Source organism: Ixodes scapularis, unplaced genomic scaffold, assembly GCF_016920785.2.
Source record: "Ixodes scapularis isolate PalLabHiFi unplaced genomic scaffold, ASM1692078v2 PGA_scaffold2__306_contigs__length_199485367, whole genome shotgun sequence".
Classification (NCBI taxonomy): domain Eukaryota; kingdom Metazoa; phylum Arthropoda; class Arachnida; order Ixodida; family Ixodidae; genus Ixodes; species Ixodes scapularis.
Window position 1 is genome coordinate 6,818,033 of NW_024609857.1, and position 20,003 is coordinate 6,838,035.

The window sequence follows — 20,003 nt, forward strand, 5'->3', positions numbered from 1 at the left end:
CCCAGCAAAATTTAGCAATTAAATGGCGTCCATGTCCCGTGATCGCCGATCTAGCAGTTGCACCCACCCTCACTTGAGCCTCCCTATCGCCCCATTGTTCGCTTGGCGCCATCTGTGAAGAGAACGATACACGACAACGACCGTCGCGAAAACAGCTGCCAACCTAACGCAAGCTTGGTCACAAGTTGCAACACTCTCTACCAGCGCCTCTAGAACGTTTGTAGGCATAAGCTCGTAATTCTTTTTTCTTTTTTTAATAGTCGGAATTCAGCGTCCCTAAATGACGGCGTGAACACCCATGTGATGCTTCGTGCTTTCGCGTCGCCATGCTTGCCAGGCAAGTTTGCTCTGAAGAACAGCTTCGCCACACACGCAGTGAAGATGCGGTGAAGCACACTTCGGTAAGTTTAACGCACCGCAAAAACCAAAAGGAGTCACGGCGGCGCAGACCCTGTTTGGACAAAGGGCTAACTTCAGAATCACCATCAAGGTGTTTAATATCCCAAATCCTAATTTACAGCCTCGCAGGAAACCCTCACGCTGGAGATTTGACCGCGTGAAGAGCGTAAGTGAGGTCGGTACTCTTCAGCCAGCTCCAGGTCTGAGTCAGGGGGTTGAAGAAGGTGCCGTGGATCAGCCGGACGTGACAGCCATCTGCAAAAATGGATAAAAATATTCACAGCCATTTCTATTTACCCGCCACGTGCCACCGCCGCGATTTCAGCAGCGTCGAGACCAGGGTGTAAGATAGACAGGTGGGGAAACGAGAGCCAAATGAGCGACCGGATTGTGTCCCCCTCGGTTTTCTCTTTTTCTGTGGCGCCATCTATGTGGAGCACCGCGAACTCTCTCTCCGGGTGGGCGACCGGTGGCGACCGGTTAAACTGACAGAGATGGCTTCTCGTGGATTTTCAATAGAGAACTGTCGTGCTCTCGGTTTATTTTGCGCACTCTCCTATAGAATTCCATGCAAATCCGATTCCAATTTTTTTCCTCTCGCCGCAGCGCCATCTGTCGCAAATCGAGGGTACCCGCAAGCAGACGAGTACACAATCCGGTCACGGCGCTGCGGTAGGCTTCTATGGGCCGTTTCCCCACCTGTCTATCTTACACCCTGGTCGAGACCAACGTCGAGACAAAGCACAGCATCTATTCACATTTTCTGCACTGGATGCCAGATGGGTGGATGGATGCATAGGGTTGAACACTTAATGGGGCGGCAGCTTGCGCCACCTAGTCTGTGTTTTGTAGTTGCCACTTCTCACATTTTCGGCGCGGAAGGGCCGTCGTGTTTAAAAGGTATGTTTAAACTCTATAATGGTGCCTGGAGCACGACTACAACTGGTCTGTTTAGCGTCCCGTACTCCCCATGCATCAAAGTGCCCCTTTTTCACACACAGCGTACCAGTAGCGTAGCTAGGCCATCTGGCACCCGGGGCTCTTAGGTCTTTCGTAGCGCCCCCCCCCCCCCCTCCCTCACACTCCAAGATCGCAACCAGTAAAGCGGGGGGGGGGGGGGGGGGGGAGTGCCGGGTTCCCCCCAGAGGTGCCCCCCCCCCCCCCCCCTCGTGACTGGGGCGCCAGGTACCTGGAACCCAGCGCCCCCCAGCCCTCCCCGTTACTATGCCACTGCAGCATGCTACACAAGCTTTGGCGCGAGCGTGCGACTTCGTCAGCGTTTCAAGTGACGTGCTAGATAAAGTCATCGACTCGTGCCAATAACTCTGACTTCCTCAGTGCGCCATTATTTGGCAGGCTCTTTGCATGAATATGACAGGTGCAAGTCTGTATTTGCTGGAACCACTACCATAAAGTTCCGAACGAACGCCCACTCAAAATGAAGAGATAAATGATGAAAAAAATGGGGTGGGCTATCTTTGGGGAGGGAGGCAGTCACTTGATCGAATGACGTTTGAGCGAACGCCCACGTTTCACCGAATGACACTTTAGCGAATAGTTGGACCCCGCGAAGCGGCGTTCTCGGGTGGGCCATGTCGGTTCACAATTTTGTAATGAGCCACCGCACACTGTCGCCGCGAAGCGGCGTAATGCCCGTGTTCCTCTTGAGCGACAGACAGAAACAAAAGACAGCGACAAGCCTCAAACCCATGCAGCAAGCTCGCGATGGTACCTTGTTCGGTGCTCGTAAAGTAAGCACGAGTAATTGCAAGTCTGCCAAACATACCCTCGCGTGCATGATGCTCGTATTTGAGCATAGCCTCCTTTATTCTAAAAAGCCTCTCATATCGCAAAAGACTGGTTGGAGGCAATTGTCCCTGTTTTTTGTTTCTGTCTGTCGCTCTAGTGGGACACGGGCATAAGCCCAGCGCGGCGGGTGGGTTAACGTGCGCCCCCGTTATCCGCTAAAACGTCGATTCGCTCAAATGTCGCTGTTCGCTAAAACGTCAATCGCTCATGTGATATGGACCCCGGACACCGCAAATTCGTGTTTCCCGATGCGATAAACACGCGGGAATTCGCTATGAACACCTGTGTCACGGGAAAGGCTACCGCATGCAGGTTGCGTACGCATGCAGCAGATTCGCGTTTCACGGTGCGAAGGACCCGCGGAAATCCGCCGAGAACTCGCATCTCACGAGAATGAATAACGCAAATCGCGGACGCAGCAGATGCAAGTTTTATGGCGCAATAAACTCGCGGGAACCCGCTACAAGCTTGCAACCGATATCGCGCGCGCAGATCGCGGACAAAAAGGCAGGAATCCGCTATGAACTCGCGTATCAGACGTGCCGGTACAGCAAATTACGCGGTTGATGCGGTCCCCGTCGGACATTGCGTGACGTACGACGAAAATCAGAAGGTGGGCGATGTTCCGGAATTTTTATGTTACAGATATTTAGCCAGAAAAACGGGATGGGCGATCTCTCGGGGGCGGGCGCTCTCTTGGAACTTTGCTAGACCAGTCAGAGCGGCTGCAATTCAGGATTCATCACATTTTAGAGACGCTTTGACTGAGCGACAGCGCCCTCCCCCCCGTTATCGTTGGAGAGTGTGAATAGAGAGTTTTAGTAGATCATTCCGATACCTCCGATAACGATATGATGCATGTGCAAAGGCGTCGGCAAAGTGTCGAGTGTCGTTATCGGAGACATCAAAACGATCTACAAAAAAAAAACAACTATTAACTTCATGCCACGAAACCAAGTTAAAGTGAATGCTACATACTTGTCTCGAGCGCCTCTTCAAGCTGCTCCGGCGGCAGGAACATGTTCCAGTCATGAAGACCAGGGGGAACAAGCCGAAAGATGTATTCAGCTGCAATCTTGGCGATCAGAAACGACTGAACCGTGCGATTGATAGTCGTGAAGAAGAGCGAGCCGCCGTCCTGTGGAGGTGATGCAAATTACACATAGTCCATTTGGAATCCCCTCTGGTTGCCCATGTTCACACAGAGCTGTAAGAGTCACTCTTAAGAAGTAAAGAAGCTACCATTACATTCACTTGAACTGATGTGTTAATTGTACATGCTACAAATGTATCTTATTTAGAGCATCGGCCACTCACAAAAAGCAATCCAGTCACACTCTATTTATTTTTAAAATATTGCACAATGTACAAGCGTGCTGCAGATGCTTACCAACAGCTCGGAAAAGACACTGACACAGTTCCCAATTTCAGTCGGCACTGCACTCTCAACAAAGTTGGAGGCAATTGAGACTATATCAGCACAATTTTGGACTTTTGTCAACGGAGCTATAAATCACTCCCAAATTGGAACTTTGTTTTATTTACAGTTACTGAAATTTTGTAATAACATGGGCAACAGTTACCAAAATTGTAACCAATCATGATTTCGGTCATTGAATACACTACTCAAACAAAAAGACACCTGCGTTTGTTTCCCCCAGACATTACGTATGTGTTTGTTGACGTGCTGTGAAAAGTTCATTGAAGCACTTTTTCAGAATGTGAAGACCTCGGTTCTCACCTCTGTCAGAGTCACGCAGGACTTCACAAAATCTCTGTAGTTCTGGACGTGCTCGACGACTTCGCTAGCCACCACGGCATCAAACTTGACGGAACGCTGAACGAGCTCTTCTATTTCGACGCCCTCGTAGACGATGGAGTCTCGAACTTGGGGGTCCCTCTCTGCATGAGCTCTAGCAACCTCAATACTTCCCGGCGTGGGATCGATACCAGTGACCGTGGCACCTAGCCTCGCAAGAGGCTGCAAAGAAATATGAAATTTTTTTTAAAACCTCACGTTACTAAAAAACTGACACAATATTTATATATTGTCCATATCATGAAATATAATTTGCTATGACCATCCAAAACATTGGAAATGGGAAAATTCAACACATAGTCACGGGGAGTGACGAAAACCCTAATTTTTGGGATTTCCAATATCACACTTCTCTGAGCTGGTTTGACTTTTTTCTATCTTCTCTTCAACAAATATGTACCCAACTCTGCAGCAAAAAAGAAATTGGGCGGTGTCTCGGCACCATACTCTGGCACAAAGGTTCTCAAATGAAAAGTCAGTCATAGGCGTAGACTTCGGGGCATTGGTGCTCGTGCCCCCCCTGGTGAGATCCGGGGGAAGCTCTGCCCCCCCCCCCCCCCCCCCCCCCGAGCCATGATCCTTACCGAGACGCTGTTTACGTGCCATGTAAACAAAATAACGCTCACGTTGCCTTTATTGACAAAATACATGAGAAATAGAATCCCAGCCTGCTTTCGTTAGCTTCAATCTCCAGTTCTGGCGAAAAGGTAATGCACAGCACCCCCCCCCCTCCTCCTTTTCGACAAAACTATACAAAACCGAGAAAATGGAAAGTCTACGCTGCTGAAGTCCGTGGACCCTTTTGAATCTGCAAAGCCCTTGCTCATTGGTGGAACCAAAGAATAAAGCTTGTTTTCTCTCATACCCAAAAAAAATAACACTTTTGTGCAATTTTTTTTTTTTTTTTTCATAGTCCATAACATTTATTGCACCAAGGAACATTGTATATTAGGTCGAACCCTGTTTTTGCACCGAGGCACATTGTATTAGGTGGAACCTTTTTCTTCACAGAGGTACATAGTATATTGGGTGGAACTTTGGTTTGCGAGTGCCAATCATGAGAAAAGGGAAGCTGATGGATGCATTTAAGGAAGACCTAAAGCATGTGTGAAGCGTGAATGATATGCTTATTATCCACCTTTTTTCATCGCCAGCCTTGAGCCTGTAATGTACTACCTTGAGAGTATTCTAAATATATAAATAAATGTCAAAGCCTGATAGCTTTGTGCACCGACCTCAGACAGTAACCCGCCTCCGCATCCAACGTCAAGAATCCTTAGACCCGCCAGCGGCTTTGCGAGGGATTTTGGCACCTTCTCTCCCGGCTGCCTGGTCTGGAGCAGCCCGTCCCTGATCAAAGGGACTCGTAGCGTGTTCATCCGTGAAAGGGTGGAGAATTCCCCCTCGGGATCCCACCACCGATGGGCCAGAGCATCGAACTTGCTGCGGTTCTCTTCAAACACCGTCGACTGGGAGGAGTTGGCTGTTGGGGTGGTCATAGACAAGTGCCTAGAATGAGAAAGTGAGAGCAGTACGCAAGGCTGGAGTTGTCTCACAGCTGGTCTCTTCATTTCGATGGAACTCTAGAAAAGTAGCGAGCTCTTGGTCACACTTTCCAGCAGTGTAATTGTCACCTTATGAATTTCGAGCAAACTATAATCCAGAGGGCCATCATGACAGACTTTTGGGCACAACAAACTCATCGTCCGCCTTTTTTTTTTTACCGGAATGTGGAAAGATATGCCATGAATTTGTCACGTGAGGATCTGTAAGACACCGTGTTTGTAAGCAGCAAACACAGTGTATGAAACCCTGCTGCACCTTTAAACAAAAAGTATCTCTTTTCTTTGGATGCAAGATTATTGTGCCCGATGTCACAACCTGAATTAGTTAGAAGCACTTGCACACTTAGAACAGCCACTTTCCATGATTCATTGCCTGACAGCTTTCTACCTACAGAGATGGTAGATGAAATGGGTGCTTTGGCTGAGAGACAGTGCCCCCTGTAGTCACAAATTTCTGAAGATACAAACGAAGTACATAGACTTGTGTACAGCTGAGTAAAATATATGCTATCAGTAGACATGAAAATCCTCGCATTGACCTCGACATCGTGTTTTGGACTACAAGACAAAACTATTTTAACAAGGTCCAAGGATGTGAAATGAAGAGGTTGACCCATTGAACAGTGTTCGTGGAATGCATAGACCAACACTCATCTCAAACTATGGTTTTTAATAATTCCCAGACTTCCCAATATCTACTCTCAAACTTCATTAAATTTAGGGAGAAAAAAAAATAAGGGGAGGGTGGGCGGGGGGGGGGGTGCTTATGATGCGAATTTTATCAGCACATAGGCACGGCTGAGCGGCTATATGAGTTGGCCCAGCTGAGTAGTGCTAGCCGAAAGGGGTAAAATGTTGTGCCAGTGGTGGATTCAGAGGGGGGTTCCGGATGCTCTGACCCCCCTCCCAAATTCTGCACGTGTAAAAATTTAGGGCATGGAAATGGGGTGAGGGTTCTTAAACATACACTATGCTGACCAACATTTGAGCCCCTCTGGAAATACCTGCATCTGCCCCTGGTGCCTCCGGTACGCTAACCCATAAAAATGACTGTCACACTGCGTCAAGAGAAAACATGGAAGCCCATTTCAACCACCCTTTTAAAAGCTTAACATACCCAGGGCTCTCCGCATAATCTTTGTACTGCTCCGGCCTGAACGCTGCAGATCCATCTCATTTTACCATGTACCTTTCAAGAAGGCTCAACGTCCACTTTTAAAACATTCTTTTGTGGCTCTGGGGTGCACACAAGGATGTGCATCACCATAGTTCATTTACTTTAGGTGTGGGTGAACTCCTGGCTTCCAGCATCCCTGCTGAACATGCACACCTGTGCAGTGCAAGCATTGTTTGGGGCAGCAACATGCTCGTGCTTGTGTGCTCCGTTTCACCTTACGATGGACTGGAGCGGACGTCAAGTCGGCACCCATCCCATTCGCCTCGAGATTCGATCGGCACGGCTCACGTGGTGAAGAGCAGAACTAGGCTTTGTTTTATGCTTATACTTATTGGAGCGAAACAAATGCTACGGACCAGATGCCGAAGCCACGAGAGGCACCAATGCAGCCCTCGGGGACTGGAATCAACTGCTAAGAGCTCATGCTCTGTGCCATTAGTGTGTATGGTTTGTCTCCTCTCGCATTACGGACAGAGGAAATCACCACGTGCCTCATAGTGAAGAATGGGTAAACAAGAGCACGCTTCCCTTAAATTCAATCTGGGTCTAGAGGCAAATAGTTGATAACGGGTCAAGAACTAAGTATAAACTCCTCCCACCTTTTCACACTTTAGCAGAGTAAATGCTGGAGAGGAGGCGACCTACTCTCCAGCGTTCACTCTGCTGAAGTTGAAAGAGGTGGGAGGAGCTTCCACTTTGTTCTTGACCTAAACGTATCACGTGACCGCGAAGGTCACGTGACGCTCGCACGGCTTTGGATTGGCTTCGATGACTCTGTCCGTAGACGACCCTTTTGAACACTTGAAGAATATGATGTGTGTGGTGTCCAGAGGGCACTACGAGCGCGGGGACGGTAGCCGGGCAAAAGAAAACCTGGTGCGTATGGGACTTCAGAGTGGTACTCGGCACGAGCGGTGCTGGAGGGTTGCAGTTGAATAAAGGTCTTCAAAAACGCAACAATGTGCACTCCAAGCTTCAGGTACCTTGATAATCGGACGGGAGACCATGCTGACGTTCCGACCAGCGCTTGAAACCGAGCAGACAGCGCGCGCTGAAGAAACTTCATCGTCCAAGCTTAGCAGACGGCACTGAAGGACTCTCGAATATTTTGGACAACTTCCTAGTTTAACTAGCGGCCATAGCGTTTAAAGCTATGGTTTAAAGAGAGTTTCTGCCGCGCTTTTCACTCGATACTGATTTTTGTTCGTGTATTCCTTAATCAAGAATAGCACTAAACTTATTTTGACTTTCACTACACCCACTTCAGCACCCACATCGGAGAGTTCGCTGTTCGTTTTTTGTTTTGTTTGAACAGATTTGTTCAATGCGCATTATTTGTGGGCCTGCGCCATTTGCTAGGTAGCGGTAGTGACGTATCTTTATTTTATTTCTTAAATTTAAAAATTTGGGATATTCAACAATTTTAAGTAGCATTAAATAAATAAATCTGCTTAAAATTAAGTTGCATTAATTATTCAAATTTATTGTTTTACTAAGAGGGTCTGTCAATTGGGTCAATTGAGACATTTAGACAACCGTTTTGGTTAAAAAGACAGGTCTTGTCGCAACTTGTGGGACTGGCAGCGAAGGAAGCACATGATTTTCTGCGGTTGTATACAAATGGGAGTTGTTTTTCTGTGATATACATTAGTTAGCTACTCTATAATTAACGGCCGATATTTTGAAGAGGTATGTATGTGCACGTTATTCTACCGTTGTGTCGTGCATTCATAGTACAGGCTGTACGTTTGTGTAGTGGCTTCTGTACGTGTAAACAACATCGGTTTGTCGTGTTTCGATATCCACGTTATATTTTTCGCTTGAAGTATTTTTACTTATGCTTCTGCACTTACGTTTCGCCCTAATCATCGCCTCTTGGATGTGGGCGCTTGAGAAAAATAAAAGTTTTGATACGGTAAAATTAGATCACGCGAAAACTTCGATCTACCGATACGATCTGCCTCCAAATGGTGTCGGTACTTATTGGCCGACCTGAACGAACTCGGAGCTAGGGCCACGGTGGCTTGGGCATTGGAAAAGGACAGGTAACTCCTTATTTTTCAACAACGAAAGTGGTTGCCTCAAACAAGAACGCCAAAACCGAGCTGCGTTATGGAAGTAGTCTGAATCATGCCTTGTTGCGCCATATACAGAAAGCGTTTCTTTTCTTCTTTCCCGTTTTTTTTTTCTTTATTGCAGTTAGCTGTCACATTTTTAAATGTATTACATTATTTTAGAGAATTTCGTTACTGTGCACAGTTAAAGAAAGTTCTTGCGCTTAAGTGACTAATAATGACTATGTTCAGTGAACAACACTTGCCTTGTTTGTGTAGTACAACAATTGCCATTCGGGAAGGTGCCAGCAGTTGTACGATCCGACGAAAGGCCGTTGAAACGAAAACCCTGTACAACATTTTAATCTGGAAGTGATATACACTTTCTTTTCTCGTGGTATCACCACCCGGGAATATCTTGGAAAGATTTGTGTTGTGTAAGAGTGACCTTATTTCCGGACGTGTGACACATCCGGAAATAAAGTCACTTGTACAGCCTCCATCGTTTAGCTGAAATATTCATGCATCTGCACACTTTCCTACTCAAAAGCAAAATTATTTTCATGTCCAAGCGTTGTACTAGAAGGAAGTCTGTTCACTTGAAACATTCAAGATTAGATCATATTGTTTTGCCTGCAGAGTTCTAAACATCATTGTATTTGGGTGAACTGCCCTCTAAGTGTCCTTTTCATAAGCAGAAGCTGATACCTGTTTTGTGCTCTATGAATGGGAAGTGTTTATTCGCAGCGCTGGTTAGCCAGAGTGAACAAATCATCTCATGGTCCCTTTTATTCACTCCCAGATGGCCGAGGACAGAGAAGTGCTGCGTGAGGTCTGGGACGGAAAGCTCCCCATTTGTTTCAGGCTAGCGGAAGAGGAAGTCAGCACAATGCAGCAGCCTGATCCATACTACGTAAGTGTCGGTGACCCCATCGCCATTCATCCACAGATACATTTCTGCGGCGTTTGATTTTGGAGAAACCAAAACAGTATAAATTATTCTGCATAGGCCACACATAGTTGCACAGAAGCTGCGCAGAATAGGTTTTACAGAGTTCTACAATATGTATAGGATTCCTTGTTTTCCTATAAATCCGAAAAACAGCCGCCAGTGAAATTTTGGTTTATTCGGATTTATCTGGTAAACTTTGAATTTTGATGTGCCAATGCCCCTCCCCAAAAGAAAATAAGAGACGGCATTTGTCAGTTAAGTTTTATCAGTGCAGGTCAATGGTTGTGGGAAAATGCTACCACAGTTATCTTTCAAATCTCGGACCATTGACAAATGGAATCTTACCGTTTATCTCGTCAAGGTTCATTCAGGACAACAGGTCATTGTACTTTCGGGTCACGACAAAAGCCATTGTTTTGGTTTCCAGTTTGCGTCATACTATTTATGCTTTAGAAGAAGGAGAGGTTGTGTTTTTGTAAGATTGAAAGCTATAAACCATAGAACCAAGATGGGGAAGAGGGGCAGTTGGAAGTTCTCCATTACACCCTTGATTACTCCACCTTGTGCGGCCGCGGGTAGGTTGATGGAAGAGGATGGGATGAATGCGAGCTTCCCAGTAACTACTTCTAGGAGTTTATTGCTTTTTAAAATATTGACTTTTATTGAAGCAACAGCCGCATGCAACAAATTAGTGTTGGCAATGGCACCAGTGCCGAATCTAGCTGAAGAAATATTATTTGATACAAGCACGCACATTTTATTTTTTTTATCTTGCATATGTTTGCACCCAGATATTATTTATTTATTTATTTTTAATAGGAAACACTGTGAAGTTAATCTCTGAATCTCTGAGAATTGGGAATCAAACAAAAACAAACTCCGATAAACCCGGCTGCAAAAAATAAACACCGAAAAACACCTTCCGAATATAACTGCTATATAACACAGTTTGAATGCGCACAATATGGGCCATGTTTTGTGTTTTACTCATGGTGTGTAGTGACAAACACCAAATTTAACCACCAAAGTTGGGGCTCCAGAGGAGCACATCCCACCACATCATTAGTTTTGGTAAAAGCTTTTTCAGATGTGATAGGAAAAATGGTAAGGAAAGACAATCTTTGGGCCTGTCAAGGTAAAGTCTTACGGGAGCTAGGTGCCTTTGATACGCAACTGCAAATCGATCGTTTGATTCCAATCTCGTTTGCTTTCTGTTGCAGCTGATGATCTCCCGGATTAGCTATTTCCCTCTGGTGGTTGACAAGGTCCACAAACATTTCTCAAGACATGTGGACGAGCGACACCATGGCAACGAGATGTGGGTCGAGTACAACGGTCAGCCGCTCAAATGGTGTGTAGTTCTTTGATCGACAGTGCAGACCAAGTATGGCAGCGCCCCGAACTGACTGCATGAATGAATTTGTTGAATTAGTGTGCCCCTCACTACAGTTGGCAGGAATGGCATTCCTTGCACATTTAAAGAGTTGAAAAATCTAGTGCAGCCCAAGACCGACACAAAATCGACCACGCTTCAAACTGATTAATTTGTGAAATTAGTGCACCACTTGGGTGTAGTGGGCTGGCATGGCGTTTCTAGTACGTCGATACCCCAGCTTTTGTCAGTCTCTGGCATAAATTAGCAGGGACTTAGGGCATGTTTGCAATCAGTCATGAATTAAATTAAATTTTTTAAGTTCATGTCTTCTTTAATTGCTTGTTTAAATTGAAGCAAAACAGTCACACATAGCTCACATTAAGGGGGGACATAAACCTAAATTTCAAATTTTTCTAAAAAAAAAAAATCAGTTTTCAATTTTGAGTTTTTCGGTTTTAGAAACTAATTATACACCCTTACACCAAATTTGATAACCATACACCAAATAGTTACATTAATATAAATATTTTTCAACACATTGTGGAGCAGTAACAAAGTAAAGGGGTTCAATCTTTGAATGCATTTTTCTCAGTTCCAGTTTTCGCTGCAAATTTCATACGAAGGAATCTTTTGTTTGAAGGTAAAAGTATTCTGATACCACAATCAACATGTTTCTGAACTGAAATTTACGGGGGAATCGGGCTATCTAATTTATTTTGTTTTAAGTTGAAGTCCTCATTGAGAAAACTCTATGTTTGCAAAAATTGACATGGGACAGCTATGCATCTCATATTCTGAGGTATTGACTCTTCCTGAAATATTTACATTTGAGTAATAAAAACTAGATAGCCCAAAGTCCCACATCCCCCACTTTATATTCGAGCAGTCAAAAAGATGCTCGATAGGTTCAATTGCATATCATAGATTCCTTAACAAAGAATGGCACATCTTCTTATGCAGGCACGTAAAATTATCCTAGAGAGCTGAAAGTTTGCACAATACACGTACACCTTATGTTAAATCTCCCCTGTAAATTTCATTCCGACCACTTAAGTAGTTCAGAAGTTAAATCTCTAGCCAGTGTCCCCCCTTAATAGTCAACAGCTCAACCAGCGCTAGGTATTTCAATAGTTAATTTTAAAATGTAGCATTGTTCTTTGACCACTTCACACGAGGCTGTAAGAACCAATCGCTGCCAGAAATAAGGGAACATATCTCTTAAGCACTAGCTGAGCTTTGACACCCAGAGGGAGAAAAGTGTTGGGATGGGAGATAAAATGGAGGCTGTGAAGTTATGGAAGCGATATTATCCTTTTTGAACTTGTGACCAGACATCAAAACTGCCCAATTTTCCTTTTTCTTCCAGCTCTATCGCGGCACCAGTGACTCTTTAACCAGCTGCATACCTTGTTACACAGTTCCCCCTTCCGTTATGAACTACAAGTCTCTCTCTTTTTTCTCGTAGGCACCTACCGATTGGGCTATTGCATGACTATTATGCGAGCGACTCTACATTACCATGGAACATCACTGTACATTTCCAGGTAATGTGGTGTTATTTATATTCTTTGAGGTCTATGTGTTTTTCTGTTTCAACTAGAGTCACAGTTGATGACATGCCTAGTTCGAGGAATGCCGTTAGGATCCACGCGTTGCTTTCCAAATTCTTGTGCAGTTGAAGTATTTTTTTACGAAAGCCAGGGCGGCTGAATCTGACGACTAGTGTCGCGTTGTGGCATCTTTTTCTGCAAACTGTGGAGTCATAGTGTCATTGCGTCGGCAGAGGTCCCCATAAAGAGTGTCTTCACCCGAAAAAAAGGGTGCTGGATGTTTGGCCAGGCGTTCTATATATATACTCATTCAGGGAGCACCTACCAATTAAATAATTAGGCTAGCCCTTTTCCTGCACTAAATATCCTTAGTTTGGCACTGATAACAGAGAATTTGACCTGCGCAAAGCTAAGATTGTTCAAGGGCGAGCTCCCGCAATTTATTGCCGAATTAGCTCAAATACCTCATCAAGTGATCAAACAATCATTTCGATTACCATGACATTTATAAGTGCAGCACAGTCGGTCTGTAGCATGCAGCTAACGTAGACTATATTGCGTAACAACACCAGTCATTCAATAACGTTCTGGGGCTGTAACGGGGGTGCCATTGCCTGGGGGAAAGTAGGAGGAACCAACTAATACAGCTCGGAGAACCTTTTTCTGAGCACGATCCTATAAATGGTGAACTTGGATCTGCCATCTTGGGATGGCAGATCACCACTGACTGATCTTGAGAAAGAGCTGATGATATACACTTCAGCATTGTCAGGGAATTCTGAATGCCCCAAGACCTCTTAATCTGTCCTTATTCATGAAGTGTCTAGGCTGCTATGCAACTCTTCTGTTTATTTTTTATTTATTTTTAGTAAGTGCTAGACTGGGAGGCAGGGCCAACAGGAAATGTGGCTTGAGTTGTTCCCCCACCCCTATACAGTTCAGACAGCGCACAGAAACATAATGTTTGCATAAATATCTGCAAAACTAAAGTGGAAAAAAAATAAAAAAAAAAAAGCTCACTGAACAAACAGGTGTACTCCGTCTCACCTTATGTCCGGCTGCACAGATGCTAATAGCCATCGGAGCCATCTCAAGGACGTGCGAGTTTTCCGTGACCTCCGAGAAAAACCGCCGTGACGCGTGGAAAGCGTAGTCACGTGCTACGTTCACAGAGCTGCATTGGCTGGGGTTGCTCGAAGCGGTCGCTGCGGCCAGACGTAAGGGGAAACGGAGTACAGCATCACATTTAAGAAAGGAACTGGAGAGCAGCTAAACGCTGCCTCCTCGCCGTAAAGGACCTCGTGGAACGTGGTGGGCCGACCAAAGTGGCAAAAGGCTAAATATCGCGGGAAAAAATGTTAGTGTTGCGCTTGTGCACCCCGACTTTACACCGCTTCCAAAGCCCAGAGCGTGGCGACCACGGCTTGCGCAGAACTTCCCGGAAGGGCAGCTGCTGCACTGCGGCAGCCGGGCGGTGGTGGAGGCGCACTTCATGTCGACGGTGAAGGAGGCGGACATGCTGAAGCACCGGAGCCAGGTAATGAGCAGCATGCAGAAGAAGGACCACAACCAGCTCTGGTCGGGGCTCCTCAACTCCAAGTTCGACCAGTTCTGGGCCGTCAACCGCAAGCTCATGGAGCGCACGGGTGGCGAGGGCTTCAAGCACATCCCCTTCCGGCTCTACCTGGTGAGGGCCCCGCTCTCCGGGGGCACGCGTTCGAGCCGGGGTGCCTGGAATGCCTCTCCGGCCGGTCCATTTATTGCGTCCTAAAGAGAGGTTCCTCGATTTCTGCCCGATGACGGCGCAAAAGTGTCGCCGGCCGCGGTCCTGGTGGTGTCGCAGCGGCGATGGTGGGTGTGGCAGACGCCTGTGCGGCTGCAGGTTGCTCTCCAGCTCGACGGTCCACGGAAGTTTCTGCGGTCAGGAGTTGGGACTTCGCAACGACAGCGACGCTCGTGTTCGCTCCTACCTTTCTGAGAGACTTTTAGCGCCAACGCGACACTTCGGCTTCTGCGGTGCCATTTCTTGCCATTTCAGGACCATTTTTGATGTATGGGCAGGATAGGACGATGAACACAACACCAGTTGAAAACGCATCGGAAGCAAAGTAAAAAAAAGAAAGTCACAATTTTTTTAAAATATTGGGTACATCTGATTTATTTGATTTAAATCGGATTTCTTCGATTTATATCGGGTTAACTTGAAATCATTGCAGCTGAAAAATATTGATACTTAATCACCGGATGTATTTTAAATGTGGCATATTGATGGATCAATCTCCATACGATGACTGAAAGCAATGCGAAAGAAAGAATTACAGTAAATTTAAAGAACAGTTTAACTAACAACTTTTTATTGAGTGAACCACGTTATAGTAAAATAAAAACAGCTGGACTTTTCTTTTTTAATGAAAAAGCTCTATTTGCTGTTCCTTTTGCGTTTTTAACTTCTGCAATAGTGCATTTCTTTTTTAGTTCAAGTCTCTTGCGGATTATTCTTTACTTGTAATAGGACGTTAAGCAAAAGGTGAATGAAGTGGATGGTAGAAAGAAAGCTCAATGTTTCAGTTTCCTTGGAAGACCACTGCTTTTTTCTAGTGTTTGTCCTGATATAGGTCTTTCTCGCTTCTCGGCTATTTTATATAAATACAAAATAGATGCTCATAAAAAGCATCAAATGATAGACAAATGGTAAATTTTTAATTATTTTTGCTGGAAATGTTTGATTTAAATCGTCATAGTAAAACTGGTCCGATTTAAATTATGGTTTAAAAAATCGTGTTGATTTTTGTTCTTTACGCCGGTTTCAGACACTTTAGTTCAAACCTTGCTTCTGTCGGCTGCAGTTTAGAGAATATAATATTGAAAAACTCGCATGAAGGAAACTGTTGTTCAGTCGAGACCGCTAGCAGTAAGGTAAAGACATCGTTATGCAACAGTGTACTATTTTGTAAGAGCGTACTGTCATATAGTCAAACCCGATCATATTGAACCCGGTTAATTCGAGCTATCCCGTGTGAACAGAATAGTAGCTGCAATGAAAATGTATGGCGAAAAAGGCGGCTGCATCGAACGAAAATTGCTGCATCTCCCAATAGATTAAACTGCCAAGAGCTCCGTTTTGCTCTGCAAGCTGGCTTTCCTCCAACGAGAGCGGCCGCATTGGGAGAAAGCCAGCTTGCAGAGCAAGCTGGCTTTTTGTAGCGTGAGCTACACTGGCTGAGGTAGAGCAGTTTCGCGTGACTCGCATAATGAGCCGTGCTGCGCATCCGCAAAAAGCAGTGACGTCGCACGGCGCACAGCTGGCGTGCCGGAGCCGCCCCCACCTTGCCGGTCTGCGCATTCCAGAGTGACGTCATAGCCATGGCAGACGCACTGGCGCCGCCGCCGCATGCCCAGCTGTGCGCCTCCGTTGCACAGTAGCCAAGTCTGACGCTGCACCGGAGCCGCTTGATAGTGCCTCTCATTTTGTGCGCATGAGCTCACGCTACGTATATCCTGGCATAGCAGTGCTAAGCCACCGCAATTTTTTTCTTTTGGGTGGACACGTCAACTCAACTGCCTGGAAGAAGAAAAAAAATTATCTTTTGCAGAGTAACAGCACAGTTACGTAAATGTGTACAAACATGGTACCATCGTTTAAAAGCACACCATTATGTAGTCGCTAGTCCATTGGTGTGCCAATCTGCATTGTCAACTAATGGTGCACCACTGTCTGACAGAGCATTGAAGGGCTTTGGAAGCAAAAATAATTCTTCATTCCTTCACTCGCATATTTATTATTGTTTTGCGCAATATTAACCTTTCTTCGCGTCGCCCATCGAATTTTATGCCATGCATGGGCACTTGCATTGTACTGGAGACTGAGCGATTGAGCACCTTAATACATGTTATCACGCAGCAGTCCTGTGGCAACTTTTGAAAACAAGTCTAGAATGTTCTGGTACGACCGATCCATGTGTGCGTCGACGTTGCATGGCTTGGATTTTGTTTCAGATAAACACAGTGTCCTTCCATGTCAATGTTTTCTCCCGCAGTCGGACTGCACATTGCTCCAGAGGCTAATCACTCCCATGACGGCATCAGGGGAGAAGGCTACGCTGGAGACTCTACTACAGCAGGTTGCACCTCATGTCCTCACTGGTGGTAAGCCCATTCATTCACGCTTTGCTGTCAGTTTTACGTTAACAGACGGCTCTGCTCTAAATGCCGCGAATCTGACTCGACATTTTTCTAAATTTCCTTGCGTTCTATGGGCAGACACGCTACGGGAGCTCGTGCCCGTGGCTTTGTAGACTACGGAATAGAGTGGGAGGTGAATTGGGGGCCCAATAGTGTCGAAATGTTTTAGTTATCTCTGCTCTTATTTTACTCGTTTTCCGCGTCTTTTTTTCACCTCAGACTCGATTTGAAACAGATTATACCTACAACCTGCTGTTAAATTCGTCTCTAATTTTACCGCAATATCCAAAATAGTCAACCAATTTGTGAAGAAAGCCAATGCGTCTACTTACCCATAAAGCACAAGAACATTCATAGCAACGTTGTCTCCCCCCCAAAAAAGAAACAACTCAAACTGGAACCCAAAGCAGGATGTGGGTGGGCTCGAGATCCTGTCGCGTAACCCCTTTTCACCGACTGAAGCGATCGTTTCACTGCAGGCACCTTTCTAGGCACCCTAGTTGCAGTCAGAGCCTTTTAAGCATCCTGCACAAGGTCGAAGCATAAGCATGAAGTCAGCGGGGGTCTTTGTTCTTTTCCCCCAGATGGTGCAGCGTTCTCAGTGGTGACTCACGGGATCCAGGTTCCTCTAGACTCTCCTCTGCAGTGGATGAGCGAACATTTGAGCTACCCCGACAACTTCCTGCACCTGTGTGTTCTGCCGACCACATAGTGCACCTACCAAACCTTTTTAATTGTTTTTTTAGGTTTTTAAAAGTGTACGTTAGTAGTGCCGGGTCTGCCCAATTATCCGTGCGGGGGACTTTTTCGTGATGCATTAACAAACCGCGCCTCGTGAATTGCCCAAGCTTCGTTGGGAAGTGGCCCCGGCGGTGAAGACGGGATGCGAAAGATTAGAACGAAGGGCCACCGTCCTTTGTCGGTGGCTGTTGTAAGTTAGCCTCTCGACACCGCAGTTCATAGACAATGCTGGCCGTCATTATCACGCCGAGCAGGCTTCACGCGAAACGGACGGCTATCGGAATTTTTTGAGTCGTCGAACCGAGCAGCCGGCTTACGTCTGCTAACTATGGAGGACGCTGCCTGTGACTTCTATTATTGAGAAATTGCTTCTAACTTTTAATTCGGGCAAGGTATTGAGCCGAAACATTCCCCGTCCCTTCACCCTCGGGGCTAGCGCTTTCCGATGAAGTATCGGTGTTCTGTGATGTGTCGCCGAAAATCCCCTGGACATTTTTTCGAGCATATCCCGGTACTTGTCACTCAAGCTTTGTCATTGCAGACTCGCCCATCTCAATAATATGAAGATCCTGTTGCAATTCGGCTCAAAGCATGCTACTTACGTGTGCGTAGATGTGCTGCTAAGAGTGTCTCCTGTGATGTTTTGTGCCCGGTATGACCAGTTTTTATTAGTGAGTACGTAATTTCGGAAAATTGCAGCTATTGCTTTTAGATGTGGCTCCTTTTCACTCTTCTCAGGTAATGGCAGTGTATAGTTTTATCAATGACAACTAAGATGATCAGATTTCGGGTCTCTGTAAATGTTTTCTTTTCTTTTGGCAACCCCCAGGACTGTAGGTTCCAATTTATTTAATTTATTGCGAGCAAATTTTATTTTCTGCTAGTAAAAATGATTACCGCTTTAAGCTACAAGAGTTGTTTGTTTGTTGCGTGTCAAAACAGCCGTAGAAATGCTGTAAACATTGCTCTTGTCGTAAGTAATAAAAAAGTGGCTAAAGCTTGTGCCGATGTTGTTACAATTTAAAAAGAAAAAGAGATCTAACAGCTCTCGGTGCAAGCACGAAGACTCTCGGAACGGTTTGGCTCGCAGCTTACGAAGGGACCTGCCACGCTTTCATGCTGCGGACTGCCGCACAACTGCGGGTCACGTCGAGCTGTGTGTCTCTCGTTTACTCCGAAACTATAGAAGGGAGCTGGTCTTACGGGGCCACTTGATGCCGAGATAGAGCCACGATGAAGTCCAGTTAAAGGTGGTCACATCTGCTCTGGGACACCAATGTATTGCTTCGCTCGAGTCATTGTGGTCTATAAGGCTGCGTACCAGTGGTCGATACTATGGTTGCAAAGCAGTCTGCAGCTTTTTATGACGATAATCAAGAGAAGGGCCATAAAAACCCTGACCTCGCAAAGATTGTCTCCCAAGCTGCCGTGTATAATATGCCGTGGATTTAAAAATTTATGAAACTGCACAACGCAAGTTCCTCCAGGAAGTGCGCAAACTCGTTGGTAACTGAGAGAAATTGACCATAACCGACGTAACTACAGAAAAATCCACCGTCACCGAAGACCGAAGGCCAGCTCGCACACTTTCGTTTGCTTTCGACAGACTTCTGGCGATCTCTTAGGATGGGAGAGCACACTGGTGCCATCTATGAGGTGGCCCTGGAACTGTGCTTCACTAGAGTGAAGGTTTTGCAGTATCTGCAAGATCAGATGTGTGTCCTATCAATAAGAAAAGTTTGTTTATAACATTGTCAAAAGTTTTTAAAGCCAATAAACAAAAGATGCACGAAAAAAAATGAAGTAAATTGTAAGTGTTTTATGGCTGCCCGACAGACTATGGAAGTACATTCTGTCGTCGTAAGAGTTTGCAGGAGGTTGCAAGGTGCCCGGTCGCGAGTGTGTCGAATGGCATTAAGTTGCAGTCTCGCGTTGCTTGTTTCTGTGTTTACTCGTCCGTTTAAGTTAAATGAAGCTCAGAAACTCAGACGCCGTATCGTTCCTCCATGTTGGGCCTGCGGCGAGGAAACGCTACCGAGTTGCTACACTAAAAATTCCCCTTGCGCCGGTTACAAACAGTAACAACCTTCGCGGTGCAGACTAGCGCAATGGTGCGGGTTGTAGAAAGAAATGCCAGCACGCCGTTCCAACAAAATGTATTTTATCGCGCTCGTTGGTCGTCGTTACTCGTAAGAGACGCACTCTCAGAGGACATTAACCGCGACACATATTGGACCAAAGTTCCAACTACTCTATAGTCATCGACAATGCGAGAACGACGGGGAAGATCTTCGGTCGTCTTGCCTCCGGCCCGAGCTTCCCACCTTCGACGATGCTTCGTCATCTCGAGCCCTTTGAATGCGTGCGCTCGGCAAAAGCA

General features: G+C 45.9%; 2 protein-coding genes across 3 annotated transcripts; one reads left to right on the top strand and one right to left on the bottom strand.

Annotated features, from left to right (window-relative positions):
- The first annotated feature begins 206 nt into the window (after positions 1–206).
- Positions 207–18,625, top strand: LOC8040340 (autophagy protein 5). Of its 2 annotated transcripts, none has more exons than XM_042291681.1 (7): positions 207–401; positions 9,626–9,736; positions 10,996–11,126; positions 12,616–12,694; positions 14,133–14,387; positions 16,738–16,846; positions 17,467–18,625. In XM_042291681.1, the coding sequence occupies exons 1-7, from the start codon at positions 327–329 to the stop codon at positions 17,592–17,594; spliced, it is 888 nt and encodes a 295-aa protein (XP_042147615.1). In that variant the 5' UTR covers positions 207–326; the 3' UTR covers positions 17,595–18,625. The 2 variants fall into 2 exon arrangements, with proteins under 2 accessions (XP_042147615.1, XP_040065635.2); XM_040209701.2 differs by lacking the exon at positions 207–401 and adding an exon at positions 8,333–8,458.
- On the bottom strand, positions 459–8,085 carry LOC8040339 (ubiquinone biosynthesis O-methyltransferase, mitochondrial). The gene is made up of 5 exons (XM_029978851.4): positions 7,753–8,085; positions 5,263–5,536; positions 3,950–4,189; positions 3,187–3,346; positions 459–654 (listed from the first exon to the last, which is right to left on the bottom strand). Exons 1-5 carry the CDS (start codon positions 7,833–7,835, stop codon positions 536–538), a joined length of 876 nt encoding a protein of 291 aa, XP_029834711.2. The 5' UTR covers positions 7,836–8,085; the 3' UTR covers positions 459–535.
- Positions 18,626–20,003: the final 1,378 nt, after the last annotated feature.